At 40.6% G+C, this 15943-nt stretch overlaps 1 protein-coding gene across 6 annotated transcripts in view; it reads right to left on the reverse strand.

Annotated features, from left to right (window-relative positions):
* The window catches only part of NCOA7 (nuclear receptor coactivator 7), an 81314-nt gene that overhangs the window by 19838 nt on the left and 45533 nt on the right, over window positions 1-15943 (reverse strand). For 5 of the 6 annotated variants that reach the window (XM_015622234.2, XM_033512811.1, XM_015622237.3 and 2 more), the window contains 4 exons: window positions 4080-4159; window positions 3145-3252; window positions 2287-2385; window positions 1151-1276 (listed from right to left, as the gene is read on the reverse strand). In XM_015622234.2, the coding sequence (XP_015477720.1) occupies window positions 1151-1276; window positions 2287-2385; window positions 3145-3252; window positions 4080-4159 (413 nt within the window). Of the gene's footprint in view, window positions 1-1150; window positions 1277-2286; window positions 2386-3144; window positions 3253-3558; window positions 4051-4079; window positions 4160-15943 lie in introns of those variants that run through there. The other variant, XM_015622236.3, reaches the window with a different exon arrangement.

Here is a 15943-nt window from a genome sequence, read left to right on the forward strand (position 1 = left end):
TTCACATTTCCCATTTGCTTCTCCTGTATGACTCAGCTGACAAGCTTGGTTTGTGTTTGGATGCCAGAATCAAAACAAAGTGCAGAGGCTTCTCCCAGAAGCCCAAAGACAATACATCAGTAGACTGTACCTCCCACCCAGCCACTGCAGGCAACAAGGGATTTCAGCTACACTGACAAAGAAGCTGTCTCATTTTTGATTGCTCTGACTGAAAATTATTTATTCCATCCTGCAGCCATAAAATTGGCAAACTGTATCCTCTGCACCTAACAAGCATCATGTAGCAAGTGACAGTACTGCCCTAATTTACATGCAAGACATCAAGTAGTTCTCTATTACATTCTACAAAACAGCAGACTGTAAAATTGCAGAGTTGTTAAATACAGTCTACATCCACTCAATGCAAAAAGAAACCAGAAACTGTAGGTGTAAACACATCCATCTTACAAAAATCAGGATGGGGGGGAAATGTTGGAATGACAATGATTAGCATCTCTAGTGTAATAAATTCCAGAGAACTTGAAAACCCAAACACACAGACAGTTAACTGAAACCAGAGTCAACAAGGACAGATATATCAAAGGCAGTTCAGGAAGACAGTGTCTTGCAACCTTGAGAAAGGGGCTAAAATACTACCCAAGTTTTGTGCCTTTGCTTCTAAAACACTTGCTGTAATTTAGGATTGCAGTCCTAGCATATGTTACAAGAAACAGAAAGAGAAGACTGTATAATGCAATATTTATCCTTTTATTAGGCTTGCACAACATTCATTAGCAAGTGCAGAAGCAACATAGACCTATCTGGAAACACTCCTCTGGAAACAGTTAAAATTTATCTTCAAGTCATAAATGAAATAGATTGACATATACTCGTTTTATAAAGCTGTTGCTTAATTTGATGGAACTGGACAACTAATCCTGACATGTCACAACCCTGAAGTGTAATTCTCTCTGTGTATCTAGCAACACACAAGCAAAAGAACAAAATTATACAGCATATCACATTATCAACAAACATAGCAGCTATAGATAAAGCAAAAGTAACTTTTACATTCTTTAAAAGCATGATGCACATTTGACTTTCCCAGTATTCATCTCTCATTTATCCAAAGAGCATCTCAAACAATGCCCAAAAATCAGGCTCTACCTACCTTACCATCTGTGAAGTAACGACAATTCATTTTTAAAAATTTGACAACCACAGGTTCATCTTCTTCTGAAGTAGAGGACAAGACTCTCTCCACTGGTTTGAAAGCCTTTCTTGCCAAATCAGCATCCTTAGAAAAGTTCAATGCAGAGCAACAGGATGAGAATCTTATATTTCTAAATTTTTGAAAACTAAAAAGCCAGGTTCAAACAATTATTTTCCATTTGCATAAGGAAGAAAAGCAATGGTCATGTATGTAGGTACACATGTACCTTTCCCACAGTGTCCTGTACTGAAAAAAAGAATAACCCTTGGAATCTTACAAGAAACTCCATACAAGTAACAGGCAAGAAATTAAAATACACCAAGGCAGGCCAGCTCACAAAAATTGAATTATAAGCTCTCATTAGGGAGAGGGCCTGCCCTGAGACATCATCTACACTGAAGACTTCTACTCACAAAGCACTGGTGTGATTCCTCAAGCAGATGGCATCAGGTAAGGTTAAACACAATTATTCACTCCAAGTTTCTCTCCACTTTTGACAGTGATGTATTTGAAATGACTAGTTTAACCTCAGCAGATGTTAAAGACAGATAAACTGCCTAAAAATCATCACGGCAAATCACTCTTCTAAAGAAAATGAAAGACCAACTATGCCGAGGCCTTTTACAAAGATTATATCCAGCAGTCTTGTCTAAAGACAAGTCTGTATATGGGTACCACCACAATTTGTTTAACTAAAGAGAAACTGACTGCTCAGACTAAACTGCAAGAATGCCAGTGCAGGATCGAGGGTCTGGATTGCAGAGCAGCATAAAAATCACCAGTAGGAAACACTAAATAATTTTTCATATTTAGCTTTCTATTCTTTAAAGACTATGCACTACACTATTTTTAGTAGTTCTCACAGACTTAAGGCCCAACTGAACTTGCAATAGGTTTCCACATTTTGAATGCCCTTAAATCTGGAGTACTTTTAAGACAACAGTAAATCTTATAGTACAGCAAACTAATTTAACACAAGACACTACCTACAAGGTCTGTAAACTCAAAACAATGTTATTTACAGCCTTGATTCTCAGCTTCAGAATCAGAAAATATTTTGAAAGTTTAAGACCAGTGAACCATGTTTGACTTACAGGGAGTTTATCATATTCAGCATCTGATGATGAAGGAGAAACAGGAGCACCAGGACTCGAAGACAGCCTCTCAGCACTTGTATCTGGCACAAAGAGAATCTAAATACAAACAGGTATTTCAAAACAGTGAGGCAAAAGCTTTAAAAGGTTGTTAACTGTGTTCTAATAGAAAGACAACACAATACTGATCACTCATATCTGCAATGTACACCTTAAAAACATTCAGAAAAATGAAACTGATTTCCTTATTTCAGCTTTTGTCTGCTAGGTATTCTTAGGCAAGTCACACCATCGCTCTGTGCCTCAGTTTCCCTATCTGCAAACCAAGACACTTCAACCTCCTCATGGCTGTGAAGCAGAAGTAGAGATCTGCTCTTTATGAACCAGGTGTTAATCTTCACACTTGCATTTCCAGTCCTGGACTCTCCTGAACAGTCTCCATTTATTTCTAATCTTACAGGAGACTGACTCATACCCAACATAATGGCACAAAGCCATTTCAATTTCTGTCTCTCTCTAATTCTTTAATGCCTTATAGATTGCATTTATCCAGACTTCCCAATAATCCAACTCCCTTGTAACAGCGGTATTATCTTCTTGAGCTTCAGAGTCATCTTTAAGCTTTAGTGACAGTACATAAATAACAAGTCAGATATGGCAATTACAAAGCTTCCCCTTCACACCAATTCCAAGTAATAATCTACTGAGTTTCAATTTGTGGGAGGGCTTTAAATTACTGTCCATTATCCTTGTATCCAAGTACCTAAAAGACACACATAAGTAGTTAAAAACTTCTCAATACACAGCAAGTAATTATGTTTCAGGTATTAAAAAAACCCAAATAAATAAAAGATTTACCTGGCCTGGCACAATTGTCTGTGTGAAAAGCTTATTGAGCTCCACAAGCTTGTTTGGGGTGATGTTGAACTTTAATGCTATGCTGTTTATGGTGTCCTGATTTCCAGCCTGAAGAAAGAGTTGATGACTAAGATACCATACTGAACACAGCACCACACATGAACTAAACCCATTTAACAGACTGTTTGCAGGGATAAACTTGATAACCTCAACACCCCATCTATTTAATAACTTAGGTGATAAACCAGTATCAAAAAAAGGACAGAAATATTCTTTCACACCATACAGTAGATAAAATGTAGAGGTGTTATAGGTGTCCCTCTCCTTTTCTCTTAAAATTTTAAAGCAGCACAAGTGTATTTAGAACTGGTCTGGCAAGGGGGAAAAGGTCATACACTGCAAAGTTCACCACACCTCCAGCAGCCGCAGCATGTCAGGCATTTGTGCAGTTCCCAGCTGGGACACCACCTTCCACAGAAGCTCTGTTTGGTAGAGAGTGGAATGCATTTAGGGACCTGAGGGCTCACACAGACATTTTGGGCAGAGCTAGGACACTGCTGCCCTGCTCCAGCTTAGAGAAACCAATCTCATCAAGCACAGGTCAACTGCTTGATGACTTAAGCAACACGGCAGAATAGGAATATTTTTCAGAATAACAAAACCATAGCTCTACTAGAGAGCCATAATGCAGAAGTAAAAATTGAACTGGCAGCTGCAAGAGGCAGAGGTCCTGGATTGGACAGAGATTCAGGACGTGACCCTAGCTCTCCTTATACAGTGGTATTTGAATGGTATCAATAGGCGCAATCCCTATTGAGATAGCTGCAAACTGAGAAATATTTAGTGCTTACAGTTTTGTGCCACTGCCTCCCTCTCAGTGTCAACAACTCCACTTTCAAAAAGCAGGCATAAACACACCACACACCAGAACTTACAGTATATTCTATGGTACCATGGGGCTTCTGAGAAACCATTTTCTTCTCTTTCTTTTCATTGGTTTTGTTTTGATTGTCATCTAAAGAGCAAAAAAAAATTCAAGTAATTGACTATCAAGATGTTTACCTTTCAGTATGTTTTGAAAGAGATCTACAGTATGTACAAATTGCAGCTGTGAAGAAGAACAAGAGGACACATTAAAATACCTATTAGCTGTAAGACTGAACTGTAAGACAAGAAAACTTCATCAAGTACAGCAGGTTTAGTAATTGTTCAGGAACTCTGCAACAGTAATGTATGATTAGCAATTATAGCAATACACAACTGCTCCCATGGTTTCTTCTGTGATTCCTACACAATTCAGTTGTTGGGTACAAGTACTTTGCACCATTAGGTGAATATACACACATCTACTGCCTTGGTACAACCACAACAAATATTGGTTAATCACCACTTCACCACAAGTACATTCTATTTAAACACTAATCTCTAAAGGTAAAAGTGTGCCAAGAGTCCTGCAAAGCATGCATGTATACAGTCAAGCATGAAAAAGCAGAAAGTTTGTGCAGAGACGTTTTTCTATAAGCTAAAATATACAGAACTCACTGCAGCTGCAGAAACCCTTGCAGGACCCAAAAGGCATTTGTGAGCTGTCAGCACCAGAGCTTTCTACTAGAGCATGATAGAGATTTCCTACCATAAGAATTCTTATGACAGCAGTGGGTGGGCAAAGCCAAGGCTCAGGCAGGATGGAGCTGCCCTGCCAGCCCAAGCCCCACAGGCTTCCCCTCCAAACCCAGAGCCCAGACCCGCATACCTGGGGGGGGTGAGGGCAGCATGCAGCCCCAGCTCCAGGAGTGGGGATGGGGTGCCAGGAGGCAATTCATGGCTCTCCCTGCCTGACTGTCCCCAAGACCTTAGAAAGGTCCTGCTGCTGCCGGCAGGATGCTGCAGCCCAGATGAAGTGGGGGGAGGCAAGAAGACAAGGCAAGGCTGGGCCCAGCAAAACCAGCAGCCAGGAGCAGGGACACGCTGTCCTCCTGGGAAGACTCTTCCTGTTGTCCAAGCCAGCAGCTCTGGAAGATCAGGGAGAAAAGGACTGGGAATGGCAGCACAGGGCTTCTGACTTGCATTCGGGCTTTGCTGCAACCTTTGCTATTTCCAGAGAGCAGGAGGCAGATAGTAAAAGGAAGGGCGAGGACTCGCCTGCCACACTGTAATGTACACAAGAAACAAGGAGGGGCCCAGTGTGCTGCACCTGACCCTTCAGCTGGCCCATGTCCACAGCAAGATGAATGCTGTGGGGCTGCCTCAGTGGTTCTGCTCCCTCAGAAGAGACTCCCAAGAGCCCTGGACATGCATCCAGGTGTTACTGCTGGCATATCCTGCCCATAACCTGCCAGGGATGTAGTCATGAGAAGTGCATTGGTTAGGAACACTACAGATAAGGCAACGGAGGCAGAAAGTGTGTAGAAACCAAACACAGCTTAAGTACATGCACATAGTGTAGATGGCATGAGTGATAGTGGGAAGGAGGGAGGGGAAGATCAGGATGATGCTGGCTTTGCCCTGATAGCATTTTGAAACACAGCATCACTCAATGATCTCAGGCACTTCATCTCTGAGACTGAACACCTACACTGAAACTTTTTAAATTAGCTTTCTTACTGTGTTTTCCTGACCATTTGTATTCACCATTGTCACACCACGCTTTGCTGATCAAAGTGAAAGCAGTGTGTGGAAAAACAGTCAATGGCAGCATTATCAGGGCACAGTATTATACCATCAGAAACACAGTGACAACATGACAGACCAAAAACATGAGAAATACTGGAAGTTGTCTTTATCCATTTCCTACATACAACTGCCAATATGGTACAATCCTGCCTGAAGAAACCCTGCCAACTACTGATCTCACGCTATTTTGTCATACCAGAAAATACCAGTGCAATTAGACCAGGATAACTATAATTGCAACTATATATCACACCCATGTAAGCAAACAACTTGAACTTTTTGTGACCTTCCACTGGAGAAAGACAAGAAAGGTAGACTTCACCTTCTAGTTAATTATTTGGTCTAGCTGGAAAAGTAGACAAGTTTTCAGATATTTTACCCTTACTTATCTCTGTACACAAGGTAGGAAACAATTAAGAGCAATAAGCTCACAATAACTAGACATACACCAGGCAAGACCTCAGAGGGGTGGCAATAAAAATAAAGTAGACCAGAGAGATGTAGAGAGAGAAAGAGATTTTGCACTTGTTGAATGGGAAAAAGTTTAAGTCTGGATGTAGATGGGAGAAATTGCAATACACAATAAAAGCAGTTTCTCTGAAAGGCTTATAATATTTGCTATTAACTAAACATTTTTTGTTCCAAAACCTTGTGTTTGAAAATGGAGAGCTGACCACAACAGCAACCACTACCCCTCTGTGGCACAAAAAGACCACAAAATAGCAATACAGACAACTTTCTCCCCTGCAGCTTCCTACTTGGGAAGTAGGACACCTCTCTCTCTCCCCCTGTGAAATATCAGTATTTTCCAGGTCCTCCCAATTGCATTGCCTGCTAAGTTTGGAGATTAAAAAATACTATCCAGGAAAATGTTATAACCTGAAATACTGTATTCACAGGGGACATATAATATACTCTAGTTCCTGGCTGACAGGACTGTGAACCAGTTTGTTTAGTAGGGCCCTGAACACAAGCATAGTACAAGAGAGTAGAGTGAACTAAATATGCACACATAGTTGAAAAACTCTAACTGCAAGACAAGAGAAAGAGAAGCTTGAAAGAAAAGCTCAGTTCATATTAAACAGAATACTGTGCTTTTTTTGTCAAAAAATGTTAATAAATCCTAAATAACTTGAACAATTAGACACTTTTCTTTCACACCTATGTTCAAGAACACGTGTTGTATGTCTGCTTAGCTACAGGCTGAAAGAAGCAGTCGCAGCCTGTGAATTTGTCTCCTGAAACCAAAATCTGACATTTTGTCATATTTGGATATTGCTGGATTTGTGTTTGGATAGTTTTTTCCTCTACCCTCACTGCCCCTTCTTCTTCTACGCCAGCAACTACAGGTTGAGAACACTGTCCGTATATTATGCCTAACTACTAGACAGGTTTGGGCAATTCAAAACCACATCCTAATTATCTGAATAGTGTGAATTCTTAACTAGTCTATGTTTTTAATTGTGCATATAAAGATTTAAAGTCATAAATTAAAAACTTCACATCTTGAGAAGAAAAAGTTGCAATGAATCCATTAAACCTGACAGGTACTGCTAAGCCCACATACTGCACATGTGGTGAGGCTGAGGTCACAAATCATGCTTGACATGAATGGTTTACAGCAGTGACTGTAAAGTCTGGCAAAACAACACACCACAATATTCTGTCTCTCAGTTACCCTCACTTTCTCTCATTTCTCCTCCAGGAAGCCAAATATTTCTGACATGATCTGAAGGCAGGTACCTCTAGTATAGCCACAAAGACATGCAGAGCACATGCAGGCATGCTGGAAACCTCAGGAACCATATTTCTTTCAGTCAGAACTAGATGAAGAGCTCCACGGGCTTTAAACAACTGTCTTTGGCTACTTTTTGAACTTGAACATTTGCTTAGTGGTGAAATGACTCACGATTCTGCCTCCCAAATTTTCCTGCACTGCATGTACACTGGAGATAGGATTGCACACCCATGAGAATTGACTAGGTGTTAATGCAAATTTGATCACACAGCATTTTTAGGCAAAGGGCAGAGTGGGTGGACTGAACCTTTCTGGTTTTGGAAAACTTGAAAATTTAAGAATTATATAAAAATAGCAAAAGAATAAGCAGTGAGAAAAAGAATGCCAAGTGAGAACAGGCAATAAAATACAGGCTTACTGAAAACAGGTCTAGAATGTGACTTTTTCTGCCCTTAATGATATATTTGTATCACAGTTTCCTAGCAGGCTCTTGACATTTCATTTAGCAATATTACAGGAAACATTACAAAAAAGAGTTACCCAAGAGTAATTTGGAAAGCAACTATTGAAGGAGTATGATAAAGAGGTCAATCAGTTTATCGCCCAAAAGACCTTGACGCATGATAGGAGAATTACACCTCTGCAACTGTGTAAATAGCTCTGTAAGTAGATAGAATAGGTCAAGGAGCATCAGGAGTCCCCTGGGCTGCCCACATGGAGGAGAGGCCATCACCCCTGCAGGATGATTCCATCAGCACCGATGCTACAGACCAACCTGCCCAGCCCAAATCAGTGTGAGGTGTGGCAATGCTGACAGTGACAACTGAACCTGCCGCAGAGGTCCCCAGCCACCAGTCAGCCTCGTGGCTGGTTGTGCTAGCAGGAATGTTGAAGCAAGTAATGGGACAAAGGACTGACCACTTTCCACACCTGGCAAACAAACTCAGTAGCCTGAGAGGATAGAGGCAATGGCATACTTGGTGCAAAAGTCCATTTTACTCATTAATTTCTGTCTTACCAAAGATTTAGGCCACATGTAAGTAGGGAAATCTTTCCCCTGATTAGCTCCTTGGCTTCTAGAAATCACAGATTTCCCAGAGTAACAGTACTGAACTGTAACTGTTCAGTAACTGAACTCCTCTGTTCTTTCAAGAGCTCCACACCAATTCTATGCCAATGATACACAATATGAACTCACATTAACATGATGAGCTCATAAAGCAGTGCTTGCCTTCTTGTACTTCATACTTAATTTCACTGAACATCCTAATTAATGCTATTTTAAGAGTGAACAAATAAATAGTCATTATTCACCTTCTACATACCATTAATGATGTCACAGATTTTCAGCATCTTTTCTTAGTTACTTCATTTTTTCCAGCTGACTAATCCTGTGATACTTTGGACTCTCCAATTTCTCTGATCACACAGGTTGGCCTTCTTGTTAGCTTTCCCTCTCCTACTACATTCTTTTTGAGATGGAGGAAGTAAAACCAAACACAGATTTTAAGCTATGGAAAAAACAGTATGTTTTTTAAAAAACCAATGTGCTGGTGACAGAAAAGAGGTTTCCTTAAACCTGTATGATACTAGTTGTTTTTTCCACATCTCACACTAATCATTTTTCTACACTGCTCAGTACGTCACTGCTGTTTCAGGACATTCCAGACCCACATCTCTATTACAGATTTGCTAGAAGCATTAAAATTATATTTTGTCCTAGCCAAACACCAGGACAAAGGAGTGAAAACCTACAGGTAGCTTAAAAGAATCTGAAACACAATAAACTTGGGGGAGAACAGTTATCCCTCAGAGTAACTCAATCAGGGTATGGATAAGAAATTAAGCAAACAAGACTTCCTGAGGTAGTTTCCTTATCAATGAATGAGGACTGATACCAATTATGGTAACAGAGATGGAGTACGGTAAGTATCACTTAAGTGATTCTAAACACAGATACTTCAAGAATATGAAAGACCTTCTCGGGACGATGGAGGGGGAAGACAAATCAGTTTATCTGAACAATTTTTTTCCATTCCTACTTTCTACCCTGACTTTTTAATAACTTTCAGCAATTCTGCTATGTGCAAAGCTGTGCAAAGGATGATGCAACTGTGATTTTAAAGCATCTTTCCAGCTTTCCACATGACTCTCAAAGTGATGAACTGAACAGCATTCACATTAAAATTACTAGTTTTAAATAAAAAGTCTTTCTTTTGGGTCCTGTCAAGCGTGGGTGAACCCCAAAGGGTTCAAATTCCTGGTTTGGGACACCTTCCACCCACTGACGTTTCAGCTGCAGCATCCTCTGAGAAAGACACTTCAGCCCCATTCCCTCCTTTAGCCAGATGCAGCAGTTAGGCGGTTTAGAAAAAGGTTTTTTGGCTATCTGATCAGACCTATCTCCGTGAAGAAAACCAGCAAGCTAGACAGAAACGTTCTGGACTCAGATAACTACTTCCATGTTAAAAGAGAAATAAAAACATTCCTACACTTTCTTACCAACTCAGGTATATATTTTTCTTTTCTGCTTCCCGCTTTCCCCAGTTTCCTGACAAGCCCTCACCCTTACTTCTGTGTATTTTTACTCCACTGAATCATATCAGTTGGATTCCTCCTTTTGTACTGCTGAAGCCACTTGAAACAAAAGGGCAGGTGTCATCCATCACAACCACATTGTGCTCCTTCATTAGAGAGACTCCTCCTGACATAGGAAAATAGCAATTCCCTGATCAGATCCAGGCACATGATTCCGAAGTATCTATGCCTGAAATAACTTTTCTCCATTCTCAATAAAAAACTGATTGTCCACTAATTATTTTCCATGCAATTCTCTCAAAGGAATAAAGAGATCACCAAAAAATACAGAGCCTCAATGAAAAATGACAATCAGTTCAAAGAACTGATAAAAAAGGTAGTAACTCCTCCTGCTGTCAGGTATTTTTGGGCACACTTCAATAAAAATTTGACTATTGATATTCATGCAATATCCACATACTACAGCTTCTACATGGAAAACTAGAAATACTTAAGGAACTTAAATTTCCTCTTTATTTACTTCATCCCCAAGAAGTAGCTTTAGCTCCTTTGTGGTCTGACAGCATTACTTGTGAAACCTGTTCAGGAGCATGTCAGCATCTAAACACATCTTTCAATAGAAGTATCACCATAAAATTTCTGACTATCCACTACATCAGGTACTCAAGGACAATACAGAGTAAGGAAAATCAGCCTGTCATCAAAGAAGGTCTGAGGGAAGGAATAATTAGGCATCACAAGAGAAAATGTGGACATTTTAGAAAACGGTTAACACTACACATGCTGGTTTTCTTCATTTATTTTGCTGCTTGAACACACAACAGCTTGCCTGGGAAGGCTATGCCGTGTAAGTCAACCAGGACAATGTCTCCTAAAATCAAGCACTGCACTGTCCTGTCTACTGATAGGTGTTTACAAGGTCATAGGTTAAACGTAGAAATTAAAATCAAAAAGATGCTAAAGATACAGGACACACACCCTGTTTTTGTGTCTGGAGATGACATCAGCATCTGATGCACTGCTGACTGTCAACACTTCATCAAGCAGCTCCACAGAAGCTATAGAAAAGAGCAATTCAGTTTATACATGCTACCGATCCCAAGCGTGACCCAACAAGTTGCAACAGAGACATCACAACAGACTGTGAAGCTATTAGGAAATGTCTATAGAGAAAGCTGGAAGTGAAGGCATTACACAATCAAAAGGATCTGGCTCAACTTTGTGTTATTATTTAAATGCAGGTGAAGACAATGGTACTATTCAGAGCATTTATATTAACTTTCAACAGTATTTTTCAAGTACAATATGGGAACTTTGTGAAGAAGAGAAATTAAAAGCCTGCCTTGAGGATACCAGGCTGAGTTATGCAGACACCCTAAAAATGACTCTCATGCCTCTGCTTGGAGACCAAAAGTTCTGCAACATGATTTCAAATGCACTGTATTGTGCTCATGATATACTTGGCTAATGAATATAGCTGTCTTAGAGAAGAATGTCTGAAAAGAAAATGAGATTATTCTGCCTGTTCCCCAAGGGCAGAAGTCCCAAGAGAGCTATGGTGAGTCACTGGGAAGGGGAGAGAGCTGATTACACGTGGATGCTGCAGAGGACTGCTCCACAGGCACTCAGGGTACAGGCTCTGGAAGCCTGTGCAGGGGAAGAGGCAAAGGATTCAATCTGCCTGGTTGATAGCCCTCCAAGGAAACAGGGAAGAGAAAGACATGTGAAAGTCCAACTCTATCCCAGCACAGGACACACTATCAAGACTGCCTCTGAAGAGCTGCACGTGCTCTGCAGGTAATCAAGACTAACTTCAGAGGATACCCATGCTCAGCAAGAACAAGACTCAGCAGGCAGCTGGCACAGCCTAGGAAAGCCAGGCTACCCCAGGCATGATAAGCCAGTGGATCCTGGAAGTGACGAACTTGTTAACCACAAAGACATATTTCCTTTCATTATCCCAGAAATATGACAACTCTTTCATCTTCCTTGCTGTCAGAAGCACCAGAAAACTACTGAAAATTCAACTGCTAGTATCACATACTGAGCTAAAATTATTTTTAGTTTCTCTTTTGTTCTTAACACAGTTAAGAAATCTCTTAAATTTTATGTTCCTGGACAGCTTTCATGTTCTGTCCTTTACTTTCCCATTCAATTCCCTTGCTTCCTACTTGAAACATACATTAGATTACTGACTATCAACAGGTGAGTTTACAAGTTGGTTTTATATATCCATATAGCTTCATTTCCTTCTAAAAGCAGACTTAAAAACAGTTCAGTCTTCTGATTAAGTTGCCATGTGTGCCATGGGGAGCATGGCCAATGTTAAGACATTTCCATGCAAATTTTCAGAGTTTAAATGCTAACAACATTATTACTGGTACTTACTTCCCAGATTGAATTCTCCTGCCTATGGATGAGGCATCCCTTCTCTGTGCAACTGTTTCTAGCAAACATCTGTTAACAGCACAGCTTGAATATAACCTGGTGGCCTTAACACTGATCCACTGGGATTCAAGACCATTTGTTCTCATTCCAGAACAGGTCACCTGAAAACAGCTGCCTTTCAGTCATTTGTCCACTTTATTCTTTCCACATGGTTTCTATAACCAATGCTAATAAACCAGCTTCCTGAAGCTTCCCAACCAGCCACTGCCTAGTCAGTACCTTCAGTTTACGCTCATATGCAAGTTTTTCCAATCCCCCTGGTATTCTACACAGGCAATTATAACCAATTGACTTCCTCCTATGCTTCTTCAATTTTATTTGAGATCTTCATTCTGAAAGAAAAATATTATTTCCATTTTCACCCCTCGTTAAATCCACAGTCATTTCTGGTCTGAAGCACAAACATTAAGGCAAGGTCTCAGAACCTGGGAAAATTTAGATCCTGTTCTTACTGTTGTATTAAGCAACTTAACACAACACCGAGTAGCCCACTTTGTAAATCACTTGGATTACTTAGAATAGAAAGTACTTTGCTACACAAATAGGGCTGACCAAATCAAGCCCCCAGGGATTAGGGCTGATTACAGTTAGCTATCTACAAGGAAAAATTTGTATGAACTTTCTTTTTTTAAAATTATTTCTTCTTTTTTAATGAGTAGCACCTTAATTAGGTCCTTAACCGCATCTTACTGTTCTGTATCAGGTAATACAAAAGACAAAACCAGGACTGATAAACAGAAGGAAGTTTCCATTTTTAACTCAATATTTATTGAAAAGTCCACTTCAGATTAAGCCTACCTAGCAGATGACCTAACTATTATGCGATGTGTGTTCAGTAAGCGTCATGTCATTCCATTCTGTTCCATTCCATTTAAATTCTCTATAAATGTTTATTGCGTTGCAAGCAACCTTCATCTTTGAAATAAAGTACTTCTGATATTATTGGAGCTGCCTCTGCTGTTTCTGTGCCAGTCAGGGCCAATCTCACCACGTAATGAGTAATGAAAATTGCTGTGCCCTCTCTGTTTTACTTACTAAAATTTGTTCTTGGTCATTTGCCCATAACATTCAGAAGCTTGGCAACTGCACACAAGCTGCACTGCTCCTGTATCACTCCCTGCTCAAGGGATGGCAGGGAGAACAAGTAAAAAAAAAAAAAGATACCTGCTTTCTGCCCCTACGGCACCTCCTGCTCAACATGTGATATATTATCTCATTAAATGGACATATACCACTTTCCTTCTCATGGTGTTTAGGAGTCCTGCTCGTTTTATATAAATCAGGGCTACAATAGAGGGGGTTTTGTTACTCTCACCTCCCACTCCTGCATAATTTGAGCACCATGCAGTAAATGGGAAGGGATGGCTTTATGATTACAGAGCAGAAGCAACTGGCTTTTATTTTGTTGACAAAAGTAACTTTTTGATTTGCAACAAGCCACCTAAACTAAACTTTTCTTTATGACATGTTCTTTAATGGAGACCGATTCCTCACATACGTCGCCTGCTTAGATTTTCAAGCAGAATCAGTGGAATATTATGCACATCTGATAGAAAGACACATTATATCATGCTGGAATAAATATATGGATAAAATTCAGTGTAGTCTTTGATCACTGTCACACCGCTTGTTTTCAGAAGTTTATACTTTTACTTGCTTCAGTGTCTTGAGTGGCACAACACAAATGTTTTCATCCAGTTCAGCAACTCCTGACAGGAACTGTGGTCTCCTAATCTCACAGGAGTCAAATCAACATCTTTCAATCAAAACAGGCTTCCTAGAGAGAGCATGTCAGAACCAAGCAGCCAAGCTGCAAAATGTAGGTCAGCTGAGTTATCCCAATAAGAAGGGGAGAGCATCCTGGGCACAGCAGCCAGAGCATCTACATGACCACTGTAATGTGCTAGACAGACATATCTTCCAAAGTCTGAAAGCTGTTTACTGCAGCATCAGCAGCAGAAAGAGTAAGACAAAGTTAAAAAGCAGATTACCACATAAGCCAAAAGATGTGGCAAAAATATGGAGAAAGGAGTGGTATTTCCATTGATCTTCAGGAGAAAACAACAATCAGTATTAGCATCTCTGTTGTTTCAAGGCAAGAGAACAAGGGCTGTATCTGCAAGGCAATGTCTTATAGGATGAGATTTGGAGACTGAATGTTGCAAATTATTATGGAACTTGCACTGAAGAGCAGTGCAAGTGCTAAGAGGAAAGGAAGCCATGAGACTACACTGGAGAAACTTTCTGGCAGTAGGACCTATTCAGCCACTTAGCAGTGCCTCAAGAAAAAAATATAATTCCTGTATACCTTCAGGTTATTTGTAAGAGTGCCACCACAGTGCAAGCCAATATGCTATACTGAACAGTCTTAGCTGGGAGAGGGATGCTGGAGAAGCCGTTCCTAAAGGATGCACCAGTCGCACCGCCTCCTCCTCCTCCTCCTCCTCCTCGGCTCGGCGGTGCCACCCGCCGGCTGCCGGCATTAACACAACGCCGCAGCTGGATGCAGGAGAGGAGCTCCTCACCGCAGCGCTGCGCTTCCACCTTCCTCAAATAACCCAAGTCTTTTAACCACTCTCTTGGCAGGGATAACCGCCTCCAGCTCTGCACAGCCTTCAGAAGCCGTGTTGCTCCTTCCACTGGAGAAGAGGAATTTACTAAGTCAACAAAATCTTCCTGACAGCATTGGTGCCTGTGGGAATCTATTAAAAAGCACAGCATTCAAAGTGGGAGTCAGGATGCCACTGCACTTACAAACTCAAAAAGGCAAACACATTCACAAGCCTCTAATGAAGGGACGTGGTGTGCAAGGAACAAATTATAACGAGATGTTATGTTCCTTCCCCCATCTTTTAGAAAAATAAAGAAGGATTTATTGTCCTGTGAAATATGAAAGGGAGATTATTCACAGGACAGTGGCCTTCATTCTGTTAGACTGACAGACACAACTCCTCTGGCCTCAAATCATCTAATGACAGAACTTCCACTAAGCCACAAAGCCTGGGTGTATCATGGAAATCTGCAAGGCTGTTGCTACATTTAATACATTTTTCTTCTGAGAAAAACATTTTGATAAAGTACAGAAAGCATTTCGAGAAAAACAAAAAGAAGTAATTCCTGCATCAGGTTTTCATAAAGTTAGAATTTTACAACTGTTTGAGTTGAAAGGGACCTTAAAGATCATCTAGCTCCAAGCCGTAGGCTATGTTCTAGACATTAGTCAAAGCTGGATAGCTGGGCAGAAACAGACACCAAAACTCTCAAGCCCTTCAGAAACATCAATAATGGGACAAGTCAGAGGGGAAAAAAGACAGGGAAGGGGAGAGGGGGAAATGAGAAATATGCATCCCTGACATTAAATAATTAAGACATATGCATGGATAATCCCTCTCAGACACTTTC

This window comes from Parus major, chromosome 3, assembly GCF_001522545.3.
Source record: "Parus major isolate Abel chromosome 3, Parus_major1.1, whole genome shotgun sequence".
Lineage (NCBI taxonomy): Eukaryota > Metazoa > Chordata > Aves > Passeriformes > Paridae > Parus > Parus major.